General features: G+C 36.6%; 1 protein-coding gene across 2 annotated transcripts in view; it reads left to right on the top strand.

Annotated features, from left to right (window-relative positions):
* Nucleotides 1–26,713, top strand: part of shb.S (Src homology 2 domain containing adaptor protein B S homeolog) — a 115,443-nt gene that overhangs the window by 50,764 nt on the left and 37,966 nt on the right. For both annotated transcript variants that reach the window (XR_005964999.1, XM_018239868.2), the window contains exon 3: nucleotides 18,893–19,105. Coding sequence is in view for 1 of the 2 variants with exons in the window: in XM_018239868.2 (XP_018095357.1) it covers nucleotides 18,893–19,105 (213 nt within the window). In the remaining variant the exon portion in view is untranslated. The remainder of the gene's footprint in view (nucleotides 1–18,892; nucleotides 19,106–26,713) is intronic.

Below are 26,713 nucleotides of genomic sequence, written 5' to 3'. Positions count from 1 at the left end.
ATGCAAGTGTTGGTGACTTGGGAAACTTTGTGTTAATGACTAGATCTGGCCATAATTTGTGAGTGCCATTTCAAAATTTGCCCTTTGTACTTCGTTCTCTTGTGTTTTCTTTGGTTTAGCAGTTGGCATAACACATGCAAGGCTGCCCAATAATGAAACATATCCACAGAAATAAATACAGTATTGCACAAGGCACATGCGATAAAGCTTATCTATCCGCAGCTGTATCATTTTCTCCGATGTATTCTTATATAGCTTTTTACTGGAGTCAAATTGGCCCTGTAGTAAAGCTGCAAGAATAAGAGTGCTACTTAGTACTTCTTAAAAACACCAAACATCATATGTCATGGATATATTTACAGTAAGAGAGATCTCACTTGGTATCGCTCAAATGTTTTGGTATTGGACCAAGAATGAGAGGAACACCTTATCTCTCTCTCTCTCTTTTTCTCTGACTTGTAGGTTTAGGGAAATATGTAATACAGAGGCATAATTTATGTTATTTTGTTTAATCTCTCTCTTACAAGTCTTGAAATATGTTTTTCTGTAAATGCAGCCCTCATCTGCCTGAAACAAATGCAAGACATTACGGAAATGCTAAATTTGAGTTTTCTGCATAACAATGCATGCCACAGTGTAATTACATTTCACAGTAGTAGTCCAAATGTGACCTACAGAAAAGTTTATTTCAATGCGTCTAATAGCTTCTGGCAGCATTACAGCAAAAACAACATGTTGATTTTATTCCATATAGTATTTTAGCTTATATTATTTGCAGTGGAATTTTAACAGTTCCATGTAGTACTGAGAAAATATTTAGCCATTTGTATGCAGTGGAATCTTACATTGTATATGACTGTTTTATTTAAATATTTAAAAAGATGTTAAGGTTGAATAAATACATTAGTTATATGAATTCAATGGTAGTATTCATTAACGTTTATTAAAATGTATTTCCTTTATTCCTTGGTGGTTACATTTTGTATTCACTTTTGTAACATATGTAATACACTTTCCTGCAATGATGCATGTACAGTCATTTTTTTAAAACTTTTTTTGAGAATATATGGACAGACATATGGCATGAGTGATCACAGCAGGCCTTGTTTTTCAAAACACATAAAACACTTATTTAAAAAGTTCAGTGGGGCTCAGTTATCAACACTTGGCAAATTTGCCTATGGGCAGTATCCCATGGCAACCAACCAAATTGTTGCATTCATTGTTCTACTTGCAGCTGGCTTTAAAAAGCTAATCAATGATTTGTTGCTATCAGGCCCGGATTTGTGGCGAGGCCTAGGGTAGTGCAGTAGTGCGGCCTAGGGGGGCCCGCCCAGCAAATCCGGCGCTGGTTGCTATGGGTAACTGCCCATGGGCAAATTTGCCCAGTGTTGATTAATGACCCCCAGTGGCTCTTACAGATATGTTTTTCATTTCACACATTTAGAGGCACATTTATCGAAGGTTGAATTTCTAATTCATGCGAGTTTTTTTTAACTCCTTTAAATTTGAATATACTCAAAATTCGATTGGGGGGTTATAGAATATCTAAAACTTGCATGGATTTTACCAACTCAAAAACTTGAATCAGATTTGAATCGGATTCGACTAAACTCAATTTAAGTTGTTTCTCTGAAAAAATTAGATGCCAGGAAGGCTACTAATCTGTCCAAATCTCGCATTGACTTACACATGAACTCGGCAGTTTTTAGGTGGCGAATAGTCGAATTTGAGTTCTTAAAGGGCCAGAGTATGATAAATCTCAAAATTCAAATTTGAATTAAAACCTCAATCAGGTTTGGATATTTCACAATTTGAATTTGAGAGTATTGACCATAAAAAAAATTTTAATTCAAATTTTCAATTCGACCCTTAATAAATCTGCCCCCTAAAGAAGCACTTTGTATATTTTTTATAACTTAAAGATTTCTGTTTCCAAGGTATCGATTTTCCTTGAAGAGGTCCTGCATACTAAACATTTGTGGAAAAACACAAAGATGTATTTTATCATAGTTCATACTAGTTCGACCACTGGAAGCAATGTTTCAATGGAGCATGTAGATAACTTATAAATGCTTGCTTTGGAGATGGGTTGTACTTTGTATATTTGTTCCCTCAATCAGCAGTACTTTTCACTGAACTTACCCCAAGGGAATAGAACATGGGTTTGTTCCATGCCTGTAATGTTTGTGATAAACAGCTTCCTCTTATTCACATGTGAGGTATTTCTTTTGGATGTTTAGTATGGGAACTGGGTAAGGAGAAGCAATAAAAATAAAATTATATAGAAAAACTTGTGGAATTTCCGGTATATTGCTTCACTGCTGGCAAAGCAAGCTGTCCCGCCCTGTTGAAGTATGAGGCATGAGCCTAGGTAAGCATTCCCAGCAAGTTCAGCCGCCCTGACACATACCAGCAGCTTATATTGGTGCTGTCACACTAGATAAATTCCTCAGGCAGCAGATTTATCAGAGCAAAAATTGGGCTATTTGCTTTGCACAAAACTGTGTGAGGTGCTTGATTATTTAGCAAACAATGGCTTGACACCCCAGTCCTTCTGAACTACATGGAAATGCATCATGCCAATGCAACCTGCCAGCGTTCTATGTACAAATTATATATATATATATATTTTTTTTTTTCCCTCCCCACTAAAAAAAAAAATAATTTTAAATGTTACTGTTGGTTTTCTCAACATAATGCAAGTCTGAAAAATCAATGGCCCCAGGCAAAAACATGAGTGCATTTTAACTTTAGCATGATTCATTCTCTATAGGAGATTTTTGCTTCACAAGAAATGCAAATCTTAAAGTGTATGGCAGCTTTTGGTCTGCATTCCATTGTCTATCAAGAAGGTGTATGGCTACCACTAAGGTATCAATAAATCTTGAAAGCACTCTGGAAATTGTGCAGCTGAAATGGTAAATGGGACAACTAGGACATTAATGCCCCTTCCAACTGGAAGCATAACAACAACAGCATTTCTACATTACTCTAGGAGGTACATTTATCAAAGGTCGAATTTTGAATTCATGTGTGTTTTTTTTAACTGTAATAACTTTGAATATACTCGAAATTCCATTGGTGGGGTTATTTAATAAAAAAGATCAAATAACTACAATTCACCTTAATTTTACCGAATCGAAAACTCAAATTGAATTCGACTCAACTCGATTTGAGTTTTTTCTCAGAAAAAAACTTGAATGTCAGGAAGGCTAGTAACATGTCTAAATTGGTCCGTGGACCTCTCCCATTGACTTATACATGAACTTGACAGGTTTAAGGTGGCAAATAGTCAAATTAGATTTTTTTTTTTTTTTTTAAAGGGCCAGAGTTTGATAAATCTCAAAATTCGAATTAAAATTCAAATTGAGTTTGGATAATTCACAATTCGAATTTGAGAGTTTTGACCATAAAAAAAAATAGAAAATTCAAATTCAAATTTTCAATTCGACCATTAATAAATCTGCCCTAGATTTCCGAAAACACTCTTCAATGTCCTTGCATGGAGAAGCAATGTAGGTGTGCCTTGGAGAACTATGACTCCTGCAGCCACCAAAAACAGGAAGTAGGTAACAACCAGCTAGGAAATTAATTATCTGAGTTAATCACATGAGGTAGGTGCCAAGGTATCAATTATAATACATAAAAGGCCAAAGCCTCCATAATCCCTTCTGTTTACAGGATCCTATCTTGGAAACTTGCCAGCCAGCATTTTCTGGTTCAAGAAAATAATTAATCATTCTAAAGGCAGGTCAGATATGTTTCAAGGAAGCCAAGCACTGCTCAGGTGTATGGTGTATGACAAAATCACACACCCGTCCTAATGACCTCAATGGGAAAAGTCTGACAGTGCCACTCTTTTTAGTATGAAAAATGCTTTATAAGGCCCTATTATTTGTTAGTGCTGTGTAAGCATGAAATACTTGATATAGTAATATATTTCCCCAACAGCCATAAGTATCCTGTAAATTTTTCTTTTTTTAAAATGGTCTTGGTGATGGTTATCATTTAGAGGCCCATTTATCAAAGGTTGAATTTCGAATTCATGTGAATTTTTTTAAATTCGAATATACCTGTACTCACAGGAGAGAGATTATTTAAGAAAAAATGTGAATGTCTAATATTTGATCGAATACTTTCGACCTTAAAATCCAAATCGTATTTGCTTTGTATTGATTTAATATGAATCTAGTTTTCTCCCAAAAAAACCTTGAATGTCAGAAAGGCTATTAACATCTCCAAATAGCTCAACAGACCTCTGCCATTGATTTATACATGAACTCGGCAGGTTTTAGGTGGCAAATATTCCAATTAGGACTGTTCCCATGGTCGAGGTGTAATAAATCTCACATTCAAATTTACTTTCGAATAGGGGGATTAAAATTCGAATGTGTGAATTTTGAAACTCAAAAATTCTAATTTACTATTCGACCCTTGATAAATCTGCCCCTTAGAGTTGATGCTTAGTGATGTCATTTGTCACATGACTCACTAAACTTGTGTATTACAAAAAAAAATGTACACCCTGTTGTAAAAATCAAAGCACTCTGCCTTCGGCAGCGTACCTTTATATAGTCACAGATCTCTTCAGTGACTATAAAAATGTTTTATCAAAGAGGGTATATTATTCCCTATATAAATTTTGCTATTTAGATGTTTCTGTGTTTCCTAGAATATTTTAGATTCTAGTTTTGTGCCTTCAAGGAGAATAAATGGATGGCCGCTCATTAGGGGGAGGTTGATATGGATTAAAGGATTAGTTACCATTAATGCTTGGCTTGTGGTGTGTCACTGTTTGAATATATGTAGTGGGCACGTTCCCTATGAGAGGAAACGATTGCTTCTCCTTAGATTTTTTTTTTTAATCCCTAAATCTCTTGAAGTTAATTTTAAAATGTAAAAATGCAAATAAAGGAATTCCCAGAACAAATGTCACCAGGCAGGCTGTATATGAATTTTCTAGATTACAGAAAGGTTTTCCTTCACAGTACGGGGTTTTGATTTTTTAATTAGAATATTTATCAGTTCTTCACAGATAAAAACTGGCCCATGCCCAATCCAAAGAGCAACATATCTGCACAATGAGCTGTATTTTAGAGCAATAGATATATGGTACCATTATGGACTGTCTGTGAAGGGATTTGGTACATCTGATGAAGTTTCAGCACAGTTTATTGGCTAAAGGGGAAGACTGACATTGGCATGTTTCTGAGGTTATCTGGCAAGTCAGGGCCACATTACAGCTTCAACAAGAGTGTCAAGGAGCAAAATCTTTTGTGCCCACATTTTAAACAGTGTGCTTTTTTTTAAAAAAACTGTGTGCCCAGGTCAGAATAATGCAAAATTGTGGTTTCACACTTAATTCTTTGTGTGCACCGCAATTTGTTGTGTGCGCTGGCCTCAACATTTGTTTACGTGCGCACAAGCTCACAGTTTTTATTGGCATCAGGTTTTACCTTCATTCTCTACAAGACACGCAACAGCATATTTGGTTCACACACACACACACACATCTTATATATATATATAATTTTTGTTTATCACGTCATTAGGGTTTCCACCTTCTTTACTGCTGAACTCCAGGCAGGGGGCGGGGCCATGGCATATGGGGGCGGGCAATGACACCACGGGGGGAGCCCGTATCGCAAAGGGCATGCCACTGCATCAGGGGCGGGGCTATGATGTGGCGATCGGCAATTGGTCAATCGCCACATCAGTCTTAGGAAATCCTTATTTTCCTTATTTGGAAAACTGGGCAGGCAGTTTTGACCAGGACAGACGGCAACCCTACACGTCATCTATTTTTAAGGCTATACTGCACTTTTTGCAGATTGTCTTGACTGCAGTAGCACAACTGAAAATTGTATTTGATGTAGCTGACCTTTCAAACTTCAGTGGAATTTTTCTTCAGCTATTGATTTTTTATATACCGTAATGAAGCATTGCTATCTGGCATACTCTGTGTACACACAGTGTATAAACTAAATCTTTACCCTGACCTTTATCAGAACTGTTATCTTACTTTAGATGACAAAGGCTCCTTTGTTTCTTGATGCAGTGTGAAGACAGTGTGTTTGCGTTCACTGACTGTGTGTGTGGTTAAATGAAATAACTGTATAACACACCTGTAAGGCAGGCATAAATGAATGAGGATTATTGTGGAGAAAGCAGACTGCTTAATTGTCCTTTCATACTGTAAAAGCATAATTGTCAGTGCTGAAACTTTCAAATGCTAAATGCAGAAGTAGCAGATTATAAAATGACTATATTATTAGTAGAGAAACAGTAAAATGGTGTTTCTACATATTGTTATACCACCAAAGACCAGTAACATTACTCTGGGAAAAAATGAATAGTTATCAGTGCAATGGTTTAATTCCCCTTTCTGATATAGACCCCATGCAGGCCATTTTTATATAGCTTCACAAGCCTCGTCCTTGCACCTTGTATTTAGAAATCCTGTTTACTTTGTGTCAATCTGAAAATAATTTCCATAGATGCTTTGTCACCTAGCCATTGTGCCTTTTGACAGTTGCGTGAGTATAATGTGCTACATTTACTTTATGCTTATGATGTGCTTAGTTTTTATTGTTCTAGCAGTTGCATTATAACCACAATTTGTCAGTATATAGTAAATTAGAAAAATATCTTATATCTGGCCATAAGTTAATTTGATTGCAGTTTGGGTAAATATAAAAAAGCCAAAATGTGGGACTTTCTTCCTGGCAGGGGCAGTTCTAAAACCTGGATAATTGCAGAATGTAAATTTAATATGATTATCACAATGTATCTGCATAGTAAAACATGTTTTGAAATGTTTTGTGCAAAGACTATGCATTAATAGTCACATTTTAATAAAAAAAAAATATATATATATATATATATTTATATATAAAGTCCACAAGGTAGCCAGCACTCTAGAAAAATAGTTTAAATTGCCTGTGTGCAGTATCACAAATATTTAAATTTATATCCAGCAAGAAAGATCCGCACTCTCAGGACTTAGGCAAAAAGTAAAACGTTTTATTGTAACATATGAGCCTAACGTTTTGGCCACCTCCGAGGCCTTTCTCAATGTGTCTAATTGTTAGTAAGAAAGCCATATATACTCAAGAGTTGGCGGGAAGATAGACAAATTGGAAGTGACATATTCACATCATCGAAACGTAACAACAATTTACATAACTCTCATTAAAAACACGTAGGTATAAAATTACATAACACAAGATCCAGAAATTAATCATCACTATATGAATGCATACTCGCGCATTTACATTGGTGGTTGACCTATATATTATCTTAAAGGGAAGATGTAATGTGTTTTACAGATTGGTTTAGATTTGATTTATTTTTCTATATATGCTTAAGTACAGTATCTGCTTAGGTTATACTGCTCAGGAAGAAGTCTTTATCTACTTATTTAGTTCAATGATATGAGTGGCAGCTACTTTTATGTTCTTATCATAGCAACATTGAATCTCATCTATCAAATCCAGTGTGTAGCCATATTAGTATGTATAATTATGGGAAACATTCTAGTTAAAGAGGTGGTTCACCTTCAAACTAATAATGACTTTTTCCAATAACTTTCTATTTTCTATGTGTGACCTTTTTTCTAATATTGAAGTGTAAATTGTCTTTTTTTACCTTCTAGGAGGGGGGGTCGCCGACCCTGTAAACTGTTCTAAATGGATACATTTAGTTGATAGATTTCTTAGCTTTGTCCCTGCTGAGCAGAATCTCTGGGTTTCATTACAGGCAGCTGTTAGACTTGATACAATAATTACTAATACTCCAGAGATGCTGCTGAGAAATGTATCAACTAAATTTTGCAAAATTGTAACAGTTTAGAACAGGCATGTCCAAAGTGTGGCCCGGGGGCCAATTGTGGCCCGTTTTCAAATTTACACTGGCCCTCAGCCTCCATCATAAAAATTATTAATAACGAGGCCCCTGAGCACAGTGCGATCAGGAATCCCATAGCAGTAATATTAAGGCACATTAGTGAAATGATCTGCCACTTGGTCTATACTGCTGCCTGTGTGCTGAAGGTGTTAGCAATAGACACGTACTGGCACGTAGAGACGCGCGGTTTTCGCATACTTCTTTAGGGCTGAAGGTGCAAATAGACATACTGACGTGCCAGTACAGTAAACTAAAGAAGTATGGCGTCACTACGTGCCAGTACGTGTCTATTGCTAACACCTTCAGCACACAGGCAGCAGTATAGACCAAGTGGCAGATCATTTCACTAATGTGCCCAAATATTACTGCTACGATTACTCAATTCCTGTAATTTAATGTTACTGGTTCAAAGAATGTCGGGCTGAATGGTCGGCCCCCACACATTTTCACCTCACCCAATCTGGCCCTCGTTGCAAAAAATTTGGCACCCCTGGTTTAGAGTCTGCACCTGAATTACTGAGCATGAACATTCAACTTTAAACTTAGATTTTGAAAAAACAGTAAAAAATAAAAGATGGAGAGTAATTGAAAAAAGTCTTTATTTCTGGGGAACAATATAAAAACAACTGAATAAAAAAAGTGTTTGGAAGGTGAACAACCCCTTTAACCATGTGTGTGTCTGTAGATTTCAAGGCAAGAACATCATCTGATTTGTTCTTTTTACTACTATATATAATCTGAATTGTTAGCAGTAGGTAGGGAGATTGCAACGCATGATTGCTCATCGAACATAGGATACAATCTGCAGGTCTATGGCCAGCTTTATCAGACCAAATGGTTATTTCTGAATGCAGCCTCTCTTGGCCATGGTATTGCCGTTGAATTAGTCTGACATTTCCCAAACTGTGATCATTTCATATAGTGATATTATTTGTTGGAACAAAAACTGTTGCATTAAATATAGCAAACGATGTTGTGACGGCAGATTGTTTTGACAGCCTATATATTTATTCACTCATGAAATTCTCTGATCTAATGCTCAGAAAAACATTTAAAGGTAGACTATAAACTTTTAGGTACAGGTGCCCACAAACAAATAGGTTCTAATGCCATTTGATTGTTCTTCCTATTCTGTTTTCTTGTATATTACAAACAGTGTAACCTAATAGCGGTCAGCTGTGGAGAACTGGCAGCAAGTATTGTTCACCTTTAAATAAACTTTTAGTATGTTATAGAGTGGCTGCTTTTCAGTTGTTTTTCATTATTGATATTTTATAGTTTTTGAAATATTTGCATTCTTCTTCTGACTTTTTCCAGCTTTCAAATGGGGGTTCGCTGACTCTATCTAAAAGAAATGCTCTTTAAGGCTACACATTTATCTTTATTGCTACTTTTTATTACTCATCTATCTATTCAGGCCTCTCCTATTCATATTCCAGTCTCCTATTAAAATCAGTGTGTGGTTGCTAGGTTAATTTGGATCCTAGCAACCAGATTGCTGAAGCTGCAAACTGGAAAGCTGCTGAATAAAAAGCTGAATAACTCATAAACCACAAATAATAAAAAATGAAAACCAATTGCACATTGGGTATCACTCTCTACATCATACGAGAAGATAACTTAAAGGTGAACAACCCCTTTAAGGTACCATATTCCCCCGGAAACATAGAGGTCACACTGGTGGTGCAATGGTACTTTCATATCAGCACCATAGATTGTATAATCTTTGTCATTCGAATGGGTTAAATTGATGCTATGACGCACAAAAGTGCTCCTTTAGCTTCAATTTTACCCCTTCCAGACAGATGGTCCATATACTCCATGTTTCTTGGTATAATCAGAAGCATGTGTTTGTTTATCTTCCTTTTCAACATATTTGTATGGTAATGTAATAAAAGATTCAAAAGTTGCACCCTAGTAAACCACAACTAGGCAGGTGGTTTTTTTTTTTAACTTGTGACCCATAAATGATGCCTGCTTATGGGTTGCTATGGGTTAAAAAAAACCTTATACAAACCTTGCTCCTTTTATTGCATAGATTATAATGTCCTTAGCTGGAATATTCTTCCTAAACAGTTATTGAAAGAATGCATTCATGTAAAGCACTTGAGGGTACCCTTGGGCTGTTTTACTACAGAACTTCAGCAGCTACAATGTAATGATAATGTCAGTGTACATTTATGGAATTTCTCTGTAAAGATTAGGATCCAGACCTAGGTATTGTTTTCTTAATATGGAGAGAGTGCTTGCCATTTATAGCCAAGGTTCGTATTCAGGCCCTCCACAGCATCAGGCTTCATCATTAGACGACTGGGCAGTGCCAACTTCTTGATATACAGAGTAGGATCTCATAGAAGGCCTAGGCTGCACACTTGCCCAGTAATATCCTCATAAAAGCCTTGGGGAAATAAAGCAAAAAGTAAATATATAAATCACATCCAGCTCTTAATATTTCCATTGGTAAATTCCAAAGTAAATATTACGGTATAGAGTTCTTTAAAGGTTAAATGTAAATTTGAAGACACTAAACCGTAAGCTATGCACTTTATAATATTCTACTCGGCAGGAAAAGTATTAAATAGAAAGAGCAATTTATTGTGGGTTGCTCTGCTGAGATGCACTTCCTATGCAAACTGTAGCAGTTGAGGCGAAATATCAAGCATGCTTGGCAACATGATCCTCATTGCTTGCTTTACAGCCAGTTGAAGAATTATTTTATTGTTTACAATATAACACAAAAGGTAACTGTGCCACTTTGGTCTGTTTTTTTTAATCTAAGATCCCCATGCCCCTGGCAGAGAAAAGCAGTAGTGAAGTTTAGAGCAGCATGGTTTTGTTTGTGGTTTTTGTGTCCTCTGTGATATGACAGCTGCTTCTCTCTCATGTACCAGCACGTTGTCCTTAAGATATTGTTGCTTCTGTCACCCAGCATCAAGTCATTCTTTCAGGACTATTGCAGTTCCATGCTGTACTTATAAAATATGAACGCTAATGAGTGCTTTGTCTTGGCTGTATTTTGCTTGTTTGAAAGTGGATGTGCACCACGCTGGCTCTTTTCCAGTAATATGAGTTTGTTCCACCATTTGCCTTATGAATAAATTAACTGGCGGAAAAATATTTCTAAGAGGGAACATATTTTTTTTAGCAGTGTAATTACAGCCATTATTGTCAAGTTTTCCAAAAGGTACATTTACCTCAGATGGGTCAGAGTCAGATGATCCAGAGAGATATAGATAGATGATAGATAGATAGATAGATAGATAGATAGATGATAGATAGATAGATAGATAGATAGATAGATAGATAGATAGATAGATATAGCAAACAAATAACAAGATAACAAATAACAAATTAGTGTAAGCACTGTGCCTTACAAAGTAATATTGTTGCCTATCTTACAGTAAAAATTATATATAAATGTGCATTAAATTGTGCTTGCGTGAGAGTGCCAGAAACAACTCCAGGTTGTTAGGTAAAAATCTAGGATGGACTCCTTTCTCTACACTGAAGCCCATCAAAAGTACCATTTATATGAGAAGTATATCATTAGATTGTAAGTTCTTTTAAACAGGGCCCTCTTTACCTCTTTTAGTAATAAAATAGTCGCATGTACTTGATCCCAACTAAGATATAATTGATCCTTATTGAATTCAAAACCAGCCTATTGAGTTTATTTAATGTTTAATTGATGTTTTCGTAGACTTAAGGTATGACGATCCAGATTACAGAAAGATCCCTTATCCCTGAGAGATATTATTGTACACACCCAAGTCAGATGCATGTGTGACCCTCTTAGCCAGGTTTAAATATATACATCTGTAAATACTGTTCTAGAGGGTTATTTATTAAAGTCTGAATGCCAAAAACTCGAAAAATTTAAGTTTTTTTAAATATAAAATCTAAATTTTTAGTGGAAAAAGCAAACTTGAACTTTTCGAGATTTAGTATACCCCGTAGATGGAATAAGTCGGAATCCGAAAATCCGGCATCTCAGACCTGCCGAGGTTGTATATAAGTCAATGGGAAAAAAGCCTGAAAAAAAAATAGAGCAATTCAGGAAAAAACTCAGAAAAATCACAAGATTTTATCTAGTTTGTCCCCGATCCGATTCAATCTTGCTTTTTGATAATAAATAAGGTCCAATCTTGGATTCTAGTTTGTTTTTGTATTTAAATACTCCGAAAAATTTGTATTTTGATAAATAAGGTCCTTAGTCTCCTTTAATTATAGATTTCAGATTTAGCCAAAACATGGTATTTTAGGAGTTAAAAAAATGCACAAGTTTAGTATTCTTGAAACCATAACACATATGCAATATTTTGTAAACTTTCTGGTCCAACAGTTATACCAAAGCAACATTATTAGATTGGACACCTTTTCGTGCTTCAGACAAAAACACCAATAATTTCATTGATCTAAGCTGGTTCCAGTTTAAGCTTAAATTTTAGCTGATGTTTTCCCATTGTAGTATCTTCAAAAGCTTAGGCAGATGGTTCAATTTTCAGAATTGGAATCCCTGCCTTGAAAACTCACAACATAATTTACACATACAGTCTCATTTCTGGCTACTGTCAAGTCCATCTGTGTAAAGGGCATCCTGTGTGAACTCCATTTCTCTGTCCTTGGGCAGAGACACTGGGAACCAATAAAAGTCTAATGAGCTGCATGCTTCAGTCAGTAAATGCTCTCAGCAAAACATGGCCCTGATGGCCAGAACAGCAGCAAACACCTTAGCCAAGGACTCATCTGTCTACGATCAGTGTTCAAGAATAAATGCATTCAAAAATCCCACAGTTTTTCTGATGTCCAGATGTCAAAACATGCTAAGCCAAGTACAGCCCACAGGTACAATGTTGGAATAAAATAATATAAAAAGCCAGTGGGAACATTGCTGTAAAAAGGAAGAAACTGAGCCAATGGCTTTGTTCAGCCTGAAAGCTTATGTGTTTTTGTCATCTGATATGATTCTCATTTTCCAAGCCAGGAATAAAGGAAAGTAACAAACTTGTAGCTCTTTGTAACTGCGTGCCAGTGATCAACTGACTAGAACTGACACTGTTATTGTCTTAGCTTCATTTTATATCTGTACCCAAGCCTCTACTATATAGCACAGGGCTCTTAAAATGGTTTTCCAGAAGCCAATTTGGGGGTTGTATTGCCCACAGAATACACAAGATCTCCATAGACCTCTTTGTATGACATAGCTGTTTTACAATGTTTTATAATAATCTGGCACGAAACTGGGAAAATAGATAATGGCAAAACACTAAAAAACATTATTCTTTACAAAAAAAGATACTAAAAAAATATACTTCTTTAACTAAATAACTGAAAACAATCATTTTGTTCGTCAGGTACGTTATCTCAAATGAGACAAATTTGTTTTTTGAGGTACTACTATCTCCCAAGGTGCGTTCCCTGGACTTTGTGACAATGTATTTTTTCCAGAACAGTAACTGTAAAATATGCAGGTAGATATATGTTGTGGATGTTTACTTGTGGCATTGAGAATTGCCACAAATATAGCACAGGCCAAGCCGACCCGGCCGCCCCCCCCCCCCCATCAATCACAACCTTCTACACACATGCGCAGTAGGTGAGGGAAGAGCAACAGAGGGGAGGGAGTTGAGAGCGATGGAGGCATGGGGATGGAGAGCGATGGAGGAGAGAGAGAGAGAGAGAGGAGGGGAGGGAACACAGACTAGAGTTCCGGCCCTGCATGCTAGACAACAAGTCCCATACCTGTATTGTCTAAAAATGTGGCCTGCCTAGTCATGAAAGTGCATGTCAGTAGCTTGGTGGGGCATTGCCTTTTTCTTCATCTTCTGTATAGTATATAAGTTAAATAAAAGCTCCTCACTCTAATTCATAGTTCTTACTATAGCCTGATTTTGTGCATGTAGATAAGACAACACAGATCCTTTCTGTGTGAAAACCAGCATGTCCATAGTTTATCTTAGCCATTTGTCAAATTACCCTGACAGTTTAAATCCTGATTAAATCTTGTGATACGCTCAAAAACGAATACAGAGACCTGAAACTTCAGGTGCTCAATCAAGAATTGAAGTGTTATACATTTTCTGTGTATACGTTCATATACTTTAAGCTATTTTAGATAAGCTCTGGGCTCCAGAATGTCTGGATTTACTATTTGTGTGGATTCGGACTAAAGATCTGTCTATTTTACCCTTTGATGCCATCTGCTACATCCAGTCTTTTATGTGGCACCAGAGGCAATTGATGCCAGTTTAGCTGATGTTTGATTGCGGAATTTCACTCTCTGAATATAAATGTACATGATCCATAGATTGTGTGTGTGGATGGTTGATTTCATATGCATTTATTTTATGAAATTATTTTTTGCTTTTATCTGACGTTTACCTTCTATTCTAAACTTAAACAGTGCCTTGTTTACTCAAAATATTGACTCTTCTCCCTTGTTTATAATATACACACACACACTATTAGTTAATTTTCGGGAAATAGGATTGTATAAATTCTACTTTTGTGATGTCACTTTGTATATTTACCATTTATGACAGCTTCAATATTTTACAGGGAATAAAATACCCCTGCATATATCATTTTTAATGTGTTGCCCTCCAGCTGCTGTTTACACTAAAACTCCCAGAAATCAACTTGATGCCATCGCTGAGTGTAAAATAATAATCAGAATAAAATACACAATCAATTCTAAATAGCTCAATCCCTGTGTAATATAAACTAAGAACTTCACTGTGGTTATTGTTTTAATACCAAGGTTTAGCAATTATTAGGATGGTAACAATTTCAATAGACTGGCTGCCTAAAAATTAAAAATAAACTGCCTGTGAAGATGGAATGGGGAATGAACAGCATGAACCAAAGCTAGTGGAAAAACTTAAATACAGTGTTGTAATTGTTAATGATTCTTAAATTATCCCTAAATCTATCAGCACAAATGAATTGCCCCACCAGATCATTTTCATTTCTTCTGTAGAGTGCCATTTATTATACTCACATACAACTAACTATTAATATACATTGTATGCTGTCTTCTGATCTGTTTGGTTGTAAGTTATAATATGAAAAGTGAGTGATTAAATTGAGTGATTATAAGAGAACTGTTTAATGAGGCCACAAACTAAATATGCTGGAAGACTTATATACATAAACTATGCTTTTGTATTACAGTAGTTTTTACTCACAACCTAATTTTTTTTACTCCTTTCATTAATCGTCCTTGGATTCTTAAACAGTAGATATAAATTGAGTTAAATGTTCATTTACTTAGGATAAACTAGCTCTTGAACTTATAGCAGTGTTTTATGCTTATTCCTTAGTTGCATTATTAATTGTCCCCTTCAGGATACTCCTTTGGCAAATGTCTAACATTATGACCAAGGCAAAAATTGTAATTAGAATATTTGAATTAAGTCTTAATATCCACATTTCCAAGTGAATATTCCCTGAAGGATTTTTATCACATGGCTATGAATATCTTAACAATATACAATCCATATTTAAATGTCTTTTGCAATCTTATCCTTTATACAGGCAAGCCCTTTGCGTTAAGGTTACTCAATAACAAATTTTACAGGGTAGCAAAATAAAAAAAAAAACAATCGGCTGAGGCTGTCTGCAATCCTTTTAACTATCAGGGAAGAGTCATGCCTCTGTTCCCCCTTCTTCTGTGTAGAGCCATTTAGCACAGTATTAAAGCGAGTGCCGGGGTTAGTTCCACAACCATATGGATTTCCTGCCCTGGCTGGGTATACAGGTGGAACTCACTACTGCTGAGGGTTCAACAGTTTGCTTTAAAACCTGTTGAGTAAACAGGAGATTATAGGGATTATGAAAATATTTTAATAATTTAAAGCAAAATGGGACTACCTTACCTGCCCTTTATTTAGTCTGTTTGATACATGCATGGGGGTATTTATTTAAATTCTACTTTTTCTCACTCTTATAAAAAAAATTTGACCAAACTCCCAAACCCGAATCCCCTTAATTTACCAATAATTCTTCCCGAAAAAATAGGTGCAATAAAATCAATTCAATAAAATAAAATTAAATTTTACATAATTTCAGCAGTTTTTACTGGAGTAGTTTTGGATTCCGATTTTAAGCAGCTTTGGATCATAATAAATCTCGGGTATTCCCCTATTTTGTCCCCCAGAAAAATTTGAGGTTTAATAACTAGGTCCTTAAATGTTGTCATCCCACCCCTTCTGTTACAGTAGTTAGCTAGGATAATGGTGTAGCTTTTGGGCCTTATTTATATTTTGGCGACTCTGTATAAGCATTTATAGCACATCCACCTCTAGGTGCCTCCATTAAGAAATCCACTGCACACAACCTAGAAGGCGAGTTGGGATTGCAGGGATTGAAAGCCATATGTATTAATATAGATTTGATAGGTAGGAGATAGCTAGTTTAGGCTTTAGAGGCACATTAATGCACATTCATAAAATAACTGTGAAAATTCAGTTGACTGCCTGTGTTTGAGTCAGCATGTGTTTCTTTGCTGTTGCATTAGTTCAGGAAGAAGCTCAGCAGGTGCACTCAAGTCCCATATTGCATCTTAGAACAGGTGGACTGCAATTTCATATTGACCCCCTCAAGAAACCATCATTTCTTTTTTGTTAAGCACAGTGTTAATGGATTCCTTTTTTTTTATTCACAGAGAAACTAGCAGAATGGTAATCCTTATAGACTGGTTTTGACTTAAAGTGATTTTAAGCTTTTTTTTAAATCCCCATTATATTGGTCAATAAGCTGATTTAAAGATCTGGAGTGAATGCTTTGATGTAAAGATAGGACAGGGCTGCATAGTCTATATCCTTCAATTTCCCATTTGGGTAACATTTGTATACAAGGTTATGGTTCCAAAAAGTAATTGCAAAATGTAACTCTGTTTAACCACTTGTTATTTAAGATGTCATCCTATGTAATATGTTCTTTTTCTCTTTGTTATGCAGTGTTTAAAAAATCAGGAAATATCTGCCCTTGTAATGTTGAAACTAGAAAGAATTTGCTATTTATTTCTTACAATGTAACCAGACACTGACTGGTTTCTTAAAAATAACACTACTAAATATTTCATGTTTATTCGATTGTGCAAGGTTTGCTTGTTGTATGACTAATACCTTGCTTGACTGGTTTCATTACATTTTAGTTAGTTGCCAGAGGTCTAATCCATAAAGCTGTAGGCTGCAGTATGCAATCCCTTTATTGTTTTGGGAGCCACATCTTTTTGATAAATGCTTATTCATTTTAAAAAAATTTTTAGTGTAAGTTTAGCTGTTCTTTTGAAATGATGGTGCTAACAGTAGATATAATCAAATTACAATTAAAGTATGTAACTAAAAAATCTTATGTTTATTGTACCTTTTTTGTGTATGTATGTCTATTTTTAAATTCATATGGAGCTACTTGTGCATGCAGCGCGGTAACATGGAAATTTCACTAGGAAAATCACAGCCCTTAGCATTAGTGAATTTTGTTGAATATTTTTCCATGTTTCTTTCCATAAAGTTTATGAATTAATACCTTCAAAATCTCAGCGCATTCATTACCTGCACCTAATCCAGAACACATATCTGGCCCAGGAAGAATGGACAGTCAGAGGATTGGGAGAGTTTATCGGAGTGCCCCTTTGTTTAGCAGAAGTCCTATACATCAAGCTAGTCAAAGCACTTCCCTGTATTACTGGTTCAGTATGTTAATGCACAGAACGCTATCAAACTGTGCTACTCAAGTACTTTGGGTGTGGCTGATCCAGTGGTATTCTTTGTTTGACTTCTGCATTGACCTTTGCATTGAGTTTTTCCTGCATGTCAATGCAAGCTGCTAGTCACTGAAACAGCACTTATTAAACAGACCATACCCTACATTAACCTTTGCTAAGTCTTAAAAACATGAGGTAATTTAGCCTAAAAATAGAAGTGGGCTTTCTTTTTGATCACAGCATTTTCCTGTGTCTGGTATGCCATAAGAAAAGTGTCACCCTGTTTGGTTTTCTCCTTATGTTGTAACAATAATGCTTAGAAGTTCAACAAAACTTTCCCTCTCCGGATATCCCTTTGTTTGGAGAGATCATGACAGACATCTCTGATCTCTAAAGCTGCACTGTACCCTTTACTCTTCACTCTTTTTCTGCTGCCCTGGAGCCAGCTTTGTAGTATGTTTATATGTATGTATTGCTTTCTGAGGTATAACACAGAATATGGTACTGAAAACTTTATATTTGCCTTCAGTACAGTATAGCTGGTTTGTGAGACTGTATGTGGAACAGCAAATCCAAAGTGATACATTGATTATCCTGCCTGGTGAAATTGGTTGTGTGCAGTAGTCAGTTTGTTACTTTTCAATATCTGCAGTGTTGGACTGGGATACCAGGGGCCCACCAGAAAACCTTAGGTTGAGGGCCCACTTTCCAAACTATTATACCTCCTCTCCTCATTCAACCTCTTTATTCTCCTAGTCCTAGTCTCTTTTTTTATACATACTATTCTCTATTCTTCCATTATTAAGCCTCTTTATTCCCATAAAAAAATAGAGAATGACCATGAAATAGGTCAAAAGATTAGAAGCAGGAGGGCCCACTGACACATTGGCCCACCGGGGGTTTTCCTGGTATCCCGGTGGGCCAGTCCGACACTGAATATCTGTCTCGGATTCAGATATCCAAGAAAACACAGAGGATGTTTTGGCAGAGAAGGAGGGTATTTGTTTGTGGTGGTGCCATCTGGAGATTAAAGAACTTTTTATATTTTACAGTTAACTTTAAAAACATGTATTTTTTTTAAATGTAATAATAAATAATAGACCATGTTTTCATAGATAACCCTCTAAAATAGTCAGCTTCCCAAAAAAACTGGTTCTGTGAAATGTATGTAAAAATAATAGAATATAATTTGTATAATTTCTGTATAATTTCATTGGTATTGTATGCCTCTAATATTCATAACACTGCTTTCTTTATTATTTCCCCTGGATGCAGATATTCAGAAGAATGAAAGTCAGAAGTCACTTCAGAAAAACATCCAGTTGTATGACACCCCATACGAGCCTGAGAGTAATGAGGTGGAGTCAGATTCAGAAAGCATAGTTGAACTTAAGATGCGAGAGAGCAAGTTACCCCAAGACGATGACCGACCTGCTGATGAGTATGACCAGCCTTGGGAATGGAACAAAGCATTGCCAGCCTTGGCAGGTATCTGAACTGTGTATACCATTTCATTCCATTCCACTGTATCCATGGTTGGACTGTATTTGACAGTAAGGCAGAGCACATGTATCCTGCCCATGTGTAGCTGTTATTCTTTTACTTTTGTAAGAGACTGCTACCTTACCTGGGACACTGGAATTAGCATTGTGTGCTATTAACATTTGTGGACAGATTTTGTAGCAGAAGAACAAACATTCATTGTCTTCTTTGTGTGTTTTTTTTATATTTTGTGAAGGAAAGAAATATAAATTTGAAATATGTAACACTGGAGTACTGAAAAGCTAATTAGTGTAGTCCTGGATTTTAAAAAAAAAAACAAAATGTATATTTTCCTGGCTGCTGAACTGTCTAGCCTGTCCAGATTTAAATTCCCTAAACAGGTTAAGCAGGTTTCAAAAGGTAAGATATAGAGGCCCACTAATGTTTGTAGTGCTGCAAAGATTTTTTCAATTAGCAAGAAAAAAAGCAAGCACAAAAGTATTAGCAACCAATGTAAAGAAGACAAGTGGAAGCACTCTCCTTATGTAGCTCTTTACTCACTCCCTTCATACCTGTGTTCTGACTCTGAGATGACCTAACCCCAACCCATTGTGTGACCTAAACCAGTGATTAATGAAGCCCAACTCACAGTAACCGTTGAGTTACCTAGTGTCCTTAGGGTTTGGCTGAGATTTGTTTCATTTACACACACACCCCTCACTGTGTGAAGACACAACTGTAGTACATGCACTTTTGAAATCCTGCAAGCTGTGTTTGTTTAGGCCTTTTTCTTATTTAAAGGAGTGTAAAATCTCCTAAACAGTTGGACAAACCTTCAGGCCAATACTAGGTGTTTAGCCTGGTGTGTGTTGCAGCACTCAAAAATGCCCCCACGGTCTTTTATATAATTAGAGGGGTTATTCATCTTCACAATGTGCATTTCAATGTAAGCATTGGTATGTTTTCCACACCAGCATACAAGTGTTGGAAGGGTTCCTCCTTTCAGAGCAGCGTGTTCCTAGAGCTTACAATTAGCCTGCAATCTATTGATCATTTTTAACAGACATACCATGAAAATCAACTTGAAATTACTTTGTTTGCTACATTGAATTCACAAGTATGAAGATGAGCCACCCATTTAAAAGTAAAATGACTGGAGAAACAGCACTGCCTCTTTTTAGCCTGACAATGTGCACTAGCTAGATCATTTTCAAGAAGAAAGTCACCTGAATGGTACCAGTGCTGACGTTTTATAATTAAGTCTATATTTTACTTGATGAGTTCTAAAGATGCACTATATATATGGCTAAGACAGGTATTGATACCCTGTTAAATTAGCCACAAGGTGTCTCAACATCAGTGTGGGCGTTTCTGTGTATGAAGGACCAGGAAGCCACATGCATGCAATTCAACTGGCATATCTTGATAACATCTGTGGGTCCAATACACACCTTTTGCCCAGGACCATAGTCATCAAAGCAGGTAAAAGCAGCACATTGGAGCTTGAACCTTCATGAATGAGATTTCTTTGGCTGCCCAGTGTTGCACCTACGAATTGTAAACAAGGCCTTAAGTGAATTTTATGGGGCATATTAACATAGGGTCGAAAATCGAGGGTTAATTAACCCTCAATATTTGACTGCCGAATGTAAATCCTTCGACTTCGAATATCGAAGACGAAGGATATAGCGCTATTCCTACGATCGAAGGAATAATCGTTCGATTAAACGATTAACTCCTTCGAATCGAACAAAGGATTTTAAACCATCCATCGAAGGATTTTCCTTCGATCAGAAAATTGTTAGGAAGCCTATGGGGACCTTCCCCATAGGCTAACATTGGCCTCGGTATGTTTTAGGTGGCGAACTAGGGGGTCAATTATGTGTGTTAACAGACCACATTACATTAAAAAGCATTGTCATTTTGTTGGAGCAGCTCCTGTTGGGATTATTTTTTATGCATTTCCTTTTTTTTGCAGTTAAGTAAATTAATTTATTATTTTTTTAGTTAAATGTAGTTTTATTTTGTTAAGTTTCTTCTAAACTGTCCACATATTGCATATTGATTGGTTTTGGTAACATGCACTGCTGTGGTTCAACACTAGTCAGTGCATGTGCCCTTTTTTGTATACCTGAAGTAAGGAAAATGGAAATTAAGCTGCAATGTGCCAAGGATTCATTAAAGATTCTATTTGTATCATTGTGTGATATATGCACTCTATGGGGCAAATTCACTAAAGTGCGAAGTGCCTAACGCTAGCGCAAATTCGCCTGCGTGACGTCATTTCTGTACTTTGCTGATTTACTAATGGGTGCTGGCGTAAATTCGCTAGCGAAGTGGAACTACTCTAGCGCTACTTCACACCCTTACGCCAGGCGAAGTTGCGCTATGGCGATGGGACGTAACTACGCTAATTCACAAACTTGCGCATTTTACTGAACGTTACCTCTTGCACCAGACACCTCAGACCAGGCGAAGTGCAATAGAGTAGATAGGGATTGCTTCAAAAAAAAGTTGAAATTTTTTCTACGTCCCAAAAAATGCTGGCGTCTTTTCCTTTTTTAAGGGTGATAGGCTGAAAAAGATTGTAAATTTTTTTGGGGATACCCTCCTTCCCCCCTACATTTCCTAACATATGGCTAAACTATACAGTGGGCACATGTATAGGGCAAAATAACAGCTCTATTTTATTTTATGAAGCTTTCCCAGGCTTGTGTAGTGTAATGTATTTGCTGCTACATATACGTCCATTGTACTTTAACTTGGCGCCGTATGCAAATTAGGCATCGCTAGTGTAACTTCGCTTTCCTTGACGAATTAATGCTAGCGCAACTTCGCTACTGTTCGCATCCCTGAGCGCAACTTCAGATTTTAGTGAATTAGTGGCGCCCTGGCGAAGTGCGGCGAAGTGTGGCAAAGCCTGCGCTAGCCCAATTCCGCAGGTTAGTGAATTTGCCCCTATGTATACAGTGTCGGACTGGAACTGATTAGACATCATAGGAATTTTATTGTAAAAGGTCCTTGCATTTGAACACCCTTATGCCATATAATGAAGAATGTAACCCTTTTAGTGCTATACAATGTATAATCGATATTGTCCTCGAAAAAATATCTTAGTTCCGGCACTGTAGATTATACACCTGTATTTGGCAAGTTTATTTCACAACAGGCAGCATAAATGAAAGCCTATCACCATGAATTGAGATTGTGTTCACATTTTTACATTGATATTCTATCCTTTAATATATCTGAGGAATTTTAAATGGGAATACATTTCCCGTGCTAAAAATTATTCCAACTGATCAAAAATAGGACTGTAATGGCCTTTAAAGAGAGGCTGTCCTGAGGGCTGTTTTCAGAGTAAAATGCACTAGTCTAGTGTTTTGTTTATCAAATAAATGTGCATATATATTTTAAGGGAAAAAAAAACAGTACTATTGTCTAACATGTCCATTGACAACATATACATGTTTATAATGGCCTCTTGCATACTGTTGTATGAATAGGTGGTTATGAGTCTGCCTGACTGAATATTTTGGTTCATTTGGCCTAGAGCCAAGATAATTTTTTTTCTGGTGATTGGGACCATTTGCAAGGCATGAATGGCTACAAATGCAGTAGGATCTAATGGCTGCTGAAAATGATCACACCAGCATACTACTTAATAAACCTTATATTGTTGTAACTGAAAGAAATCCATATGTGTGCCATGTTTTTTTGTTTGTTTTTTTGGAGCCACAAACAATATATATTAGTTTAAATTGGGTTTTATTAGCACAAAATGCTGTCATTTTAGTAAGGGGTTTATGCATATCTGTAGTGTATGTTAAAATTCCATACGATTCTTACCACACTCTCCTGAGCAGTTGCCATTTAGTTGCCTGATGCTGCAGGAAACCATTACATCTAAAGGCCTTTATATGGCTGTGTAACAATACATAGCTTTGGGCTAAATTGTTCATTTACAGTCTATCTTCCTAATGGTGATGAACACGTGGGGGGGGGGGGTCTGCAAAAAGTCCTCATAATACCAACAGTGGCCATGCTGACTCCGGGGCATGTTCCACAGATAACTCAGGAGCTGCTGGCAATCTATACTACACCAACATATTCTGCCATGAAGGATATTAATTAATCGTAAATAAGATGTTTTGGTGTATGGAACTCACATTAGGAACTCACTTTTTAATATTCAGTTTTGTTTGGACTTTTTATAATGACGTGCTTATTTCATTCTAAAGACATTCTATATTTAATTAGTGCACTGAAGGATTACATTTCTTTCTAGTCTGGCTCATTACTAGGTCTATGCCTATTAGTAGGCATTTATAAAACTAGAAATGATTAACTGTGGAATTGTCATGAATTGTTAAATTAGATTGGAATATATTTAAAGCTTTCTGATAAATCAGGCTAATTTTTTGTATATGCACTCAAAATCTGTTGCATATAGTGGACAGATTTTACTGCCTTGTGGTGCAAAGCAGGCACAATGAGAAAACATACACAAAGTATTTGCACCATGATAGACTGTAGCATTACTGTTGTATCTAAACAATGTGGTTTTGTGGTTAATTTCAGCACAAACACATGAAACCAAACACATTAAAAGAACACGTAGCTTTATACACATGGTTTTTGATTGTGATTTATAAAATAATGTTAATTTTGCACCCAAATTAAAGCCGAGATGAGGAAAAATATTACAGCATCTACAAGGATGCTGGAATTCTAGAGGATAATGATGCATTGTTATTTTTCAAATGTGGCATACTGCGTGGGGCTTGCATTTAGGACTTTGTTATTTATATGAGGGAACATTGATTCAAGAAAAATTGGATTGTCATTAGTGGAGTTAGGATAGATTTTTTCCCTGTAGAACCTTAATTGCTAACTGTATCACTGGGGTGTAGTCTGCCTTATTCTGGATCAATACAGCTTTCTGAAATAGGGACTTTTAGACTGATCAAATTTGTTGATGTGCATTGGCACAGGGCACATTTTTTCCACCAGCATATTCCAGCCAGCAGTGAAGTACCTGGAACTGCCCCTGATACCTCACATACTCAGAAGGCAGATTTGTTAAAAGCTAAATATCCTCCCAAACTCATATCTTGAAAACTCAGTGGTGAAAAATGTGAATAAAAACTAGGGATGCACCAAATCCATTATTGTTGGATTCTTCCGAATCCTTTGTGAAAGATTTAGCTGAATGCCGAACCAAATCAGAACCCTAATTTGCATATTTAAATTAGGGAAGCAAGGAGGAAGATAACCATGCGCACCTTCTAGGGTTGCCACCTGTCAGGATTTCACCTGGGCAGTTCAGTTAGGGTTGCCACCTTTATGTCTGGCAGAGACGGGGCGGGTCAGTGATGTCAGTGGGTGTGTCTGTGATGTCAGTGGGTGGACCCGTGACATCAGTGGGCGGGGCTATGACACACCGATCAGCGATTGGCCGATCGCCATGTCAATCAAGGAAATCCCGCCCGGTTTTCCTTATTTGGAAAACCAGGCAGGAAGTATAGACCGGGGCAGCCCCTCAAAATACTGGGCTGTCCAGATCAAAACCGGACAGGTGGCCACTGGCAACCCTAAGTTCAGTATTTGGAAGGGCTGTCCGGGTGAAACCTTCCTGTCCGGATTTCCAACTTAGGATATCTGGACAGGACATTGAAAATAATGACATGACGATTAAAGTAAAACAGTAAATATAATAATAAAAACCAAGTGTTTTCTCTGACATTTGCAAATACAAATTAGCATACAATGTTATCTTTTCCTTCCAAGTAGAGTTGAAAATTGCTCTGTCCTTTGCCTTCCTCTAAATCCTCCTCCCCTCCCACACAAGGGGAAGTTGTCATGAAGAATTAAAACACAGTTAGTTTTTGGCATTAAGAAGCACAAGAGGCCCCAGGAATAGCCTTTCTTTGCATCACTGCATTTAAAGGAGGTAATTGGCTTTTAATAACCTTTCTATGCAGCTAGAAACAGATATAATTAAATCAGTACATGACTGCAATAATAAGTTTTTTTTGTGGCACGTGTGTAGAGGGCACATTAATAGAACACTGCACTTTGGTGTGATTTTCACCCATCCTCATTCCCTTTGGCCTTTGCAGAGTGAATTCAATGTCACCTAAGTGAGTTATTAATCTCATCTCGTGGGTGTCTGACCCAGGGAAAAATATGTACATGAGTTTCCAAGAGGTGTTGCTGGCACTGACTTACCCACTGCTGTGACATACGCTGTTTAGAATATTTTTATGTGTAACAAAGGTAGCCAACAAACAATAGTTTATGGTTATTAGAAAATGGAGATATGTAGGATAATGGGAGAGAGAACGTAAGAACTTTTTTTTTTCTAAAGCCTTTTACTACATATAAATGTTTGGCTTAAACCCCTCCAAGCTTTATATTGCTCATTTCTTTAGCCCCCAAGCCAGTATGTTAATTTTCAGTATATAACATACAGGATTTCTAGAAATGATCATGTTTAGACTGTAGCAGAAGTTAGCATGTTATTTGGATTAAGATAAAAAGACATTGCTCATGACGTTCTGAATATGCCACCTAGTCTGCATCTGCCTCCTAGATGCTACATTAAACTATAAAACCTTCTAGTTGCCATAAGCATGCATATTGCACAGTGCAGGTCAAGATTTAGCTGCCTTACAATTTATTTACAGATATATTTCAAGCTATCCAACCATTTACTACATCATTTCTACTGAAGACTGTCCCATGTTGATGCAAAAACATTGGCTGCTGTTGAACATTAAAATTAATCTATAGCATTGAGCTTAACTTCATGGAAATAAGAAACCCTCCAAATAAGGTCAATTTAAAATTCTGTGACATTTCTGAAATAATCAAGTAACTCTGTAATAATCCAAAAACTCTGCATGCTGCTTTGAGTTCTTTATTTGGAAAGACTGTTGACATTGTCTACGTAAAGGGAAAACACACCCATGTATTTGACCTAACCGCCAATCAAAATCTCACTCTGGACGGATTTTAATTTTTGTTACAGTTCCCCTTTAAGTTAAGCACCCCAGGACAAGTTATAGGAAAAGCCAGAATCCGTTATTTTCTAATTGCCTTTGCTTCTCATAAAACCTTTTTTAAAATAGCGCTTTGTCGTTTTGAGTCACAAAGCTAATTTAAGAACATTTTTTCATTTCTATAGAATCATTATTTCCAGATTACAATTTTTTTTGCATGTTTTTTTTATGTGTTGCTTGACTAGTTCACAGTGTTGAATGATTGGTAATTATGAGCTATTTCCAACTGATTGAAAATGTACACTGAATCTCTGGTTATTTGTTCTGCACTGTAAAGTCATTGAAGGAAACATTATATAGGATGAAGATGGATCCATGTTGCAGCCATGAAGCTAGAGGCTTCTAGGCTGAAATGTAATTTGAGAAGGAAAGTTGTGCTTTGCTTACTTTAATCAGTAGGTCTCACACTTTTTGTTAAACACAAGGGGGCTCATTTATCTACACTGGGCAAATTTGCCCATGGGCAGTTACCTATAGCAACCAATCAGTGATTAGCTTTTTGAAGACAGCTGCCAGTAGAACAATGAATGCAGCAATTTGATTGGTTGCC

Source organism: Xenopus laevis, chromosome 1S, assembly GCF_017654675.1.
Source record: "Xenopus laevis strain J_2021 chromosome 1S, Xenopus_laevis_v10.1, whole genome shotgun sequence".
Classification (NCBI taxonomy): Eukaryota; Metazoa; Chordata; class Amphibia; order Anura; family Pipidae; genus Xenopus; species Xenopus laevis.
Note: the sequence above shows the minus strand (reverse complement) of the source record. Positions and strands in the feature narration are given on the sequence as shown.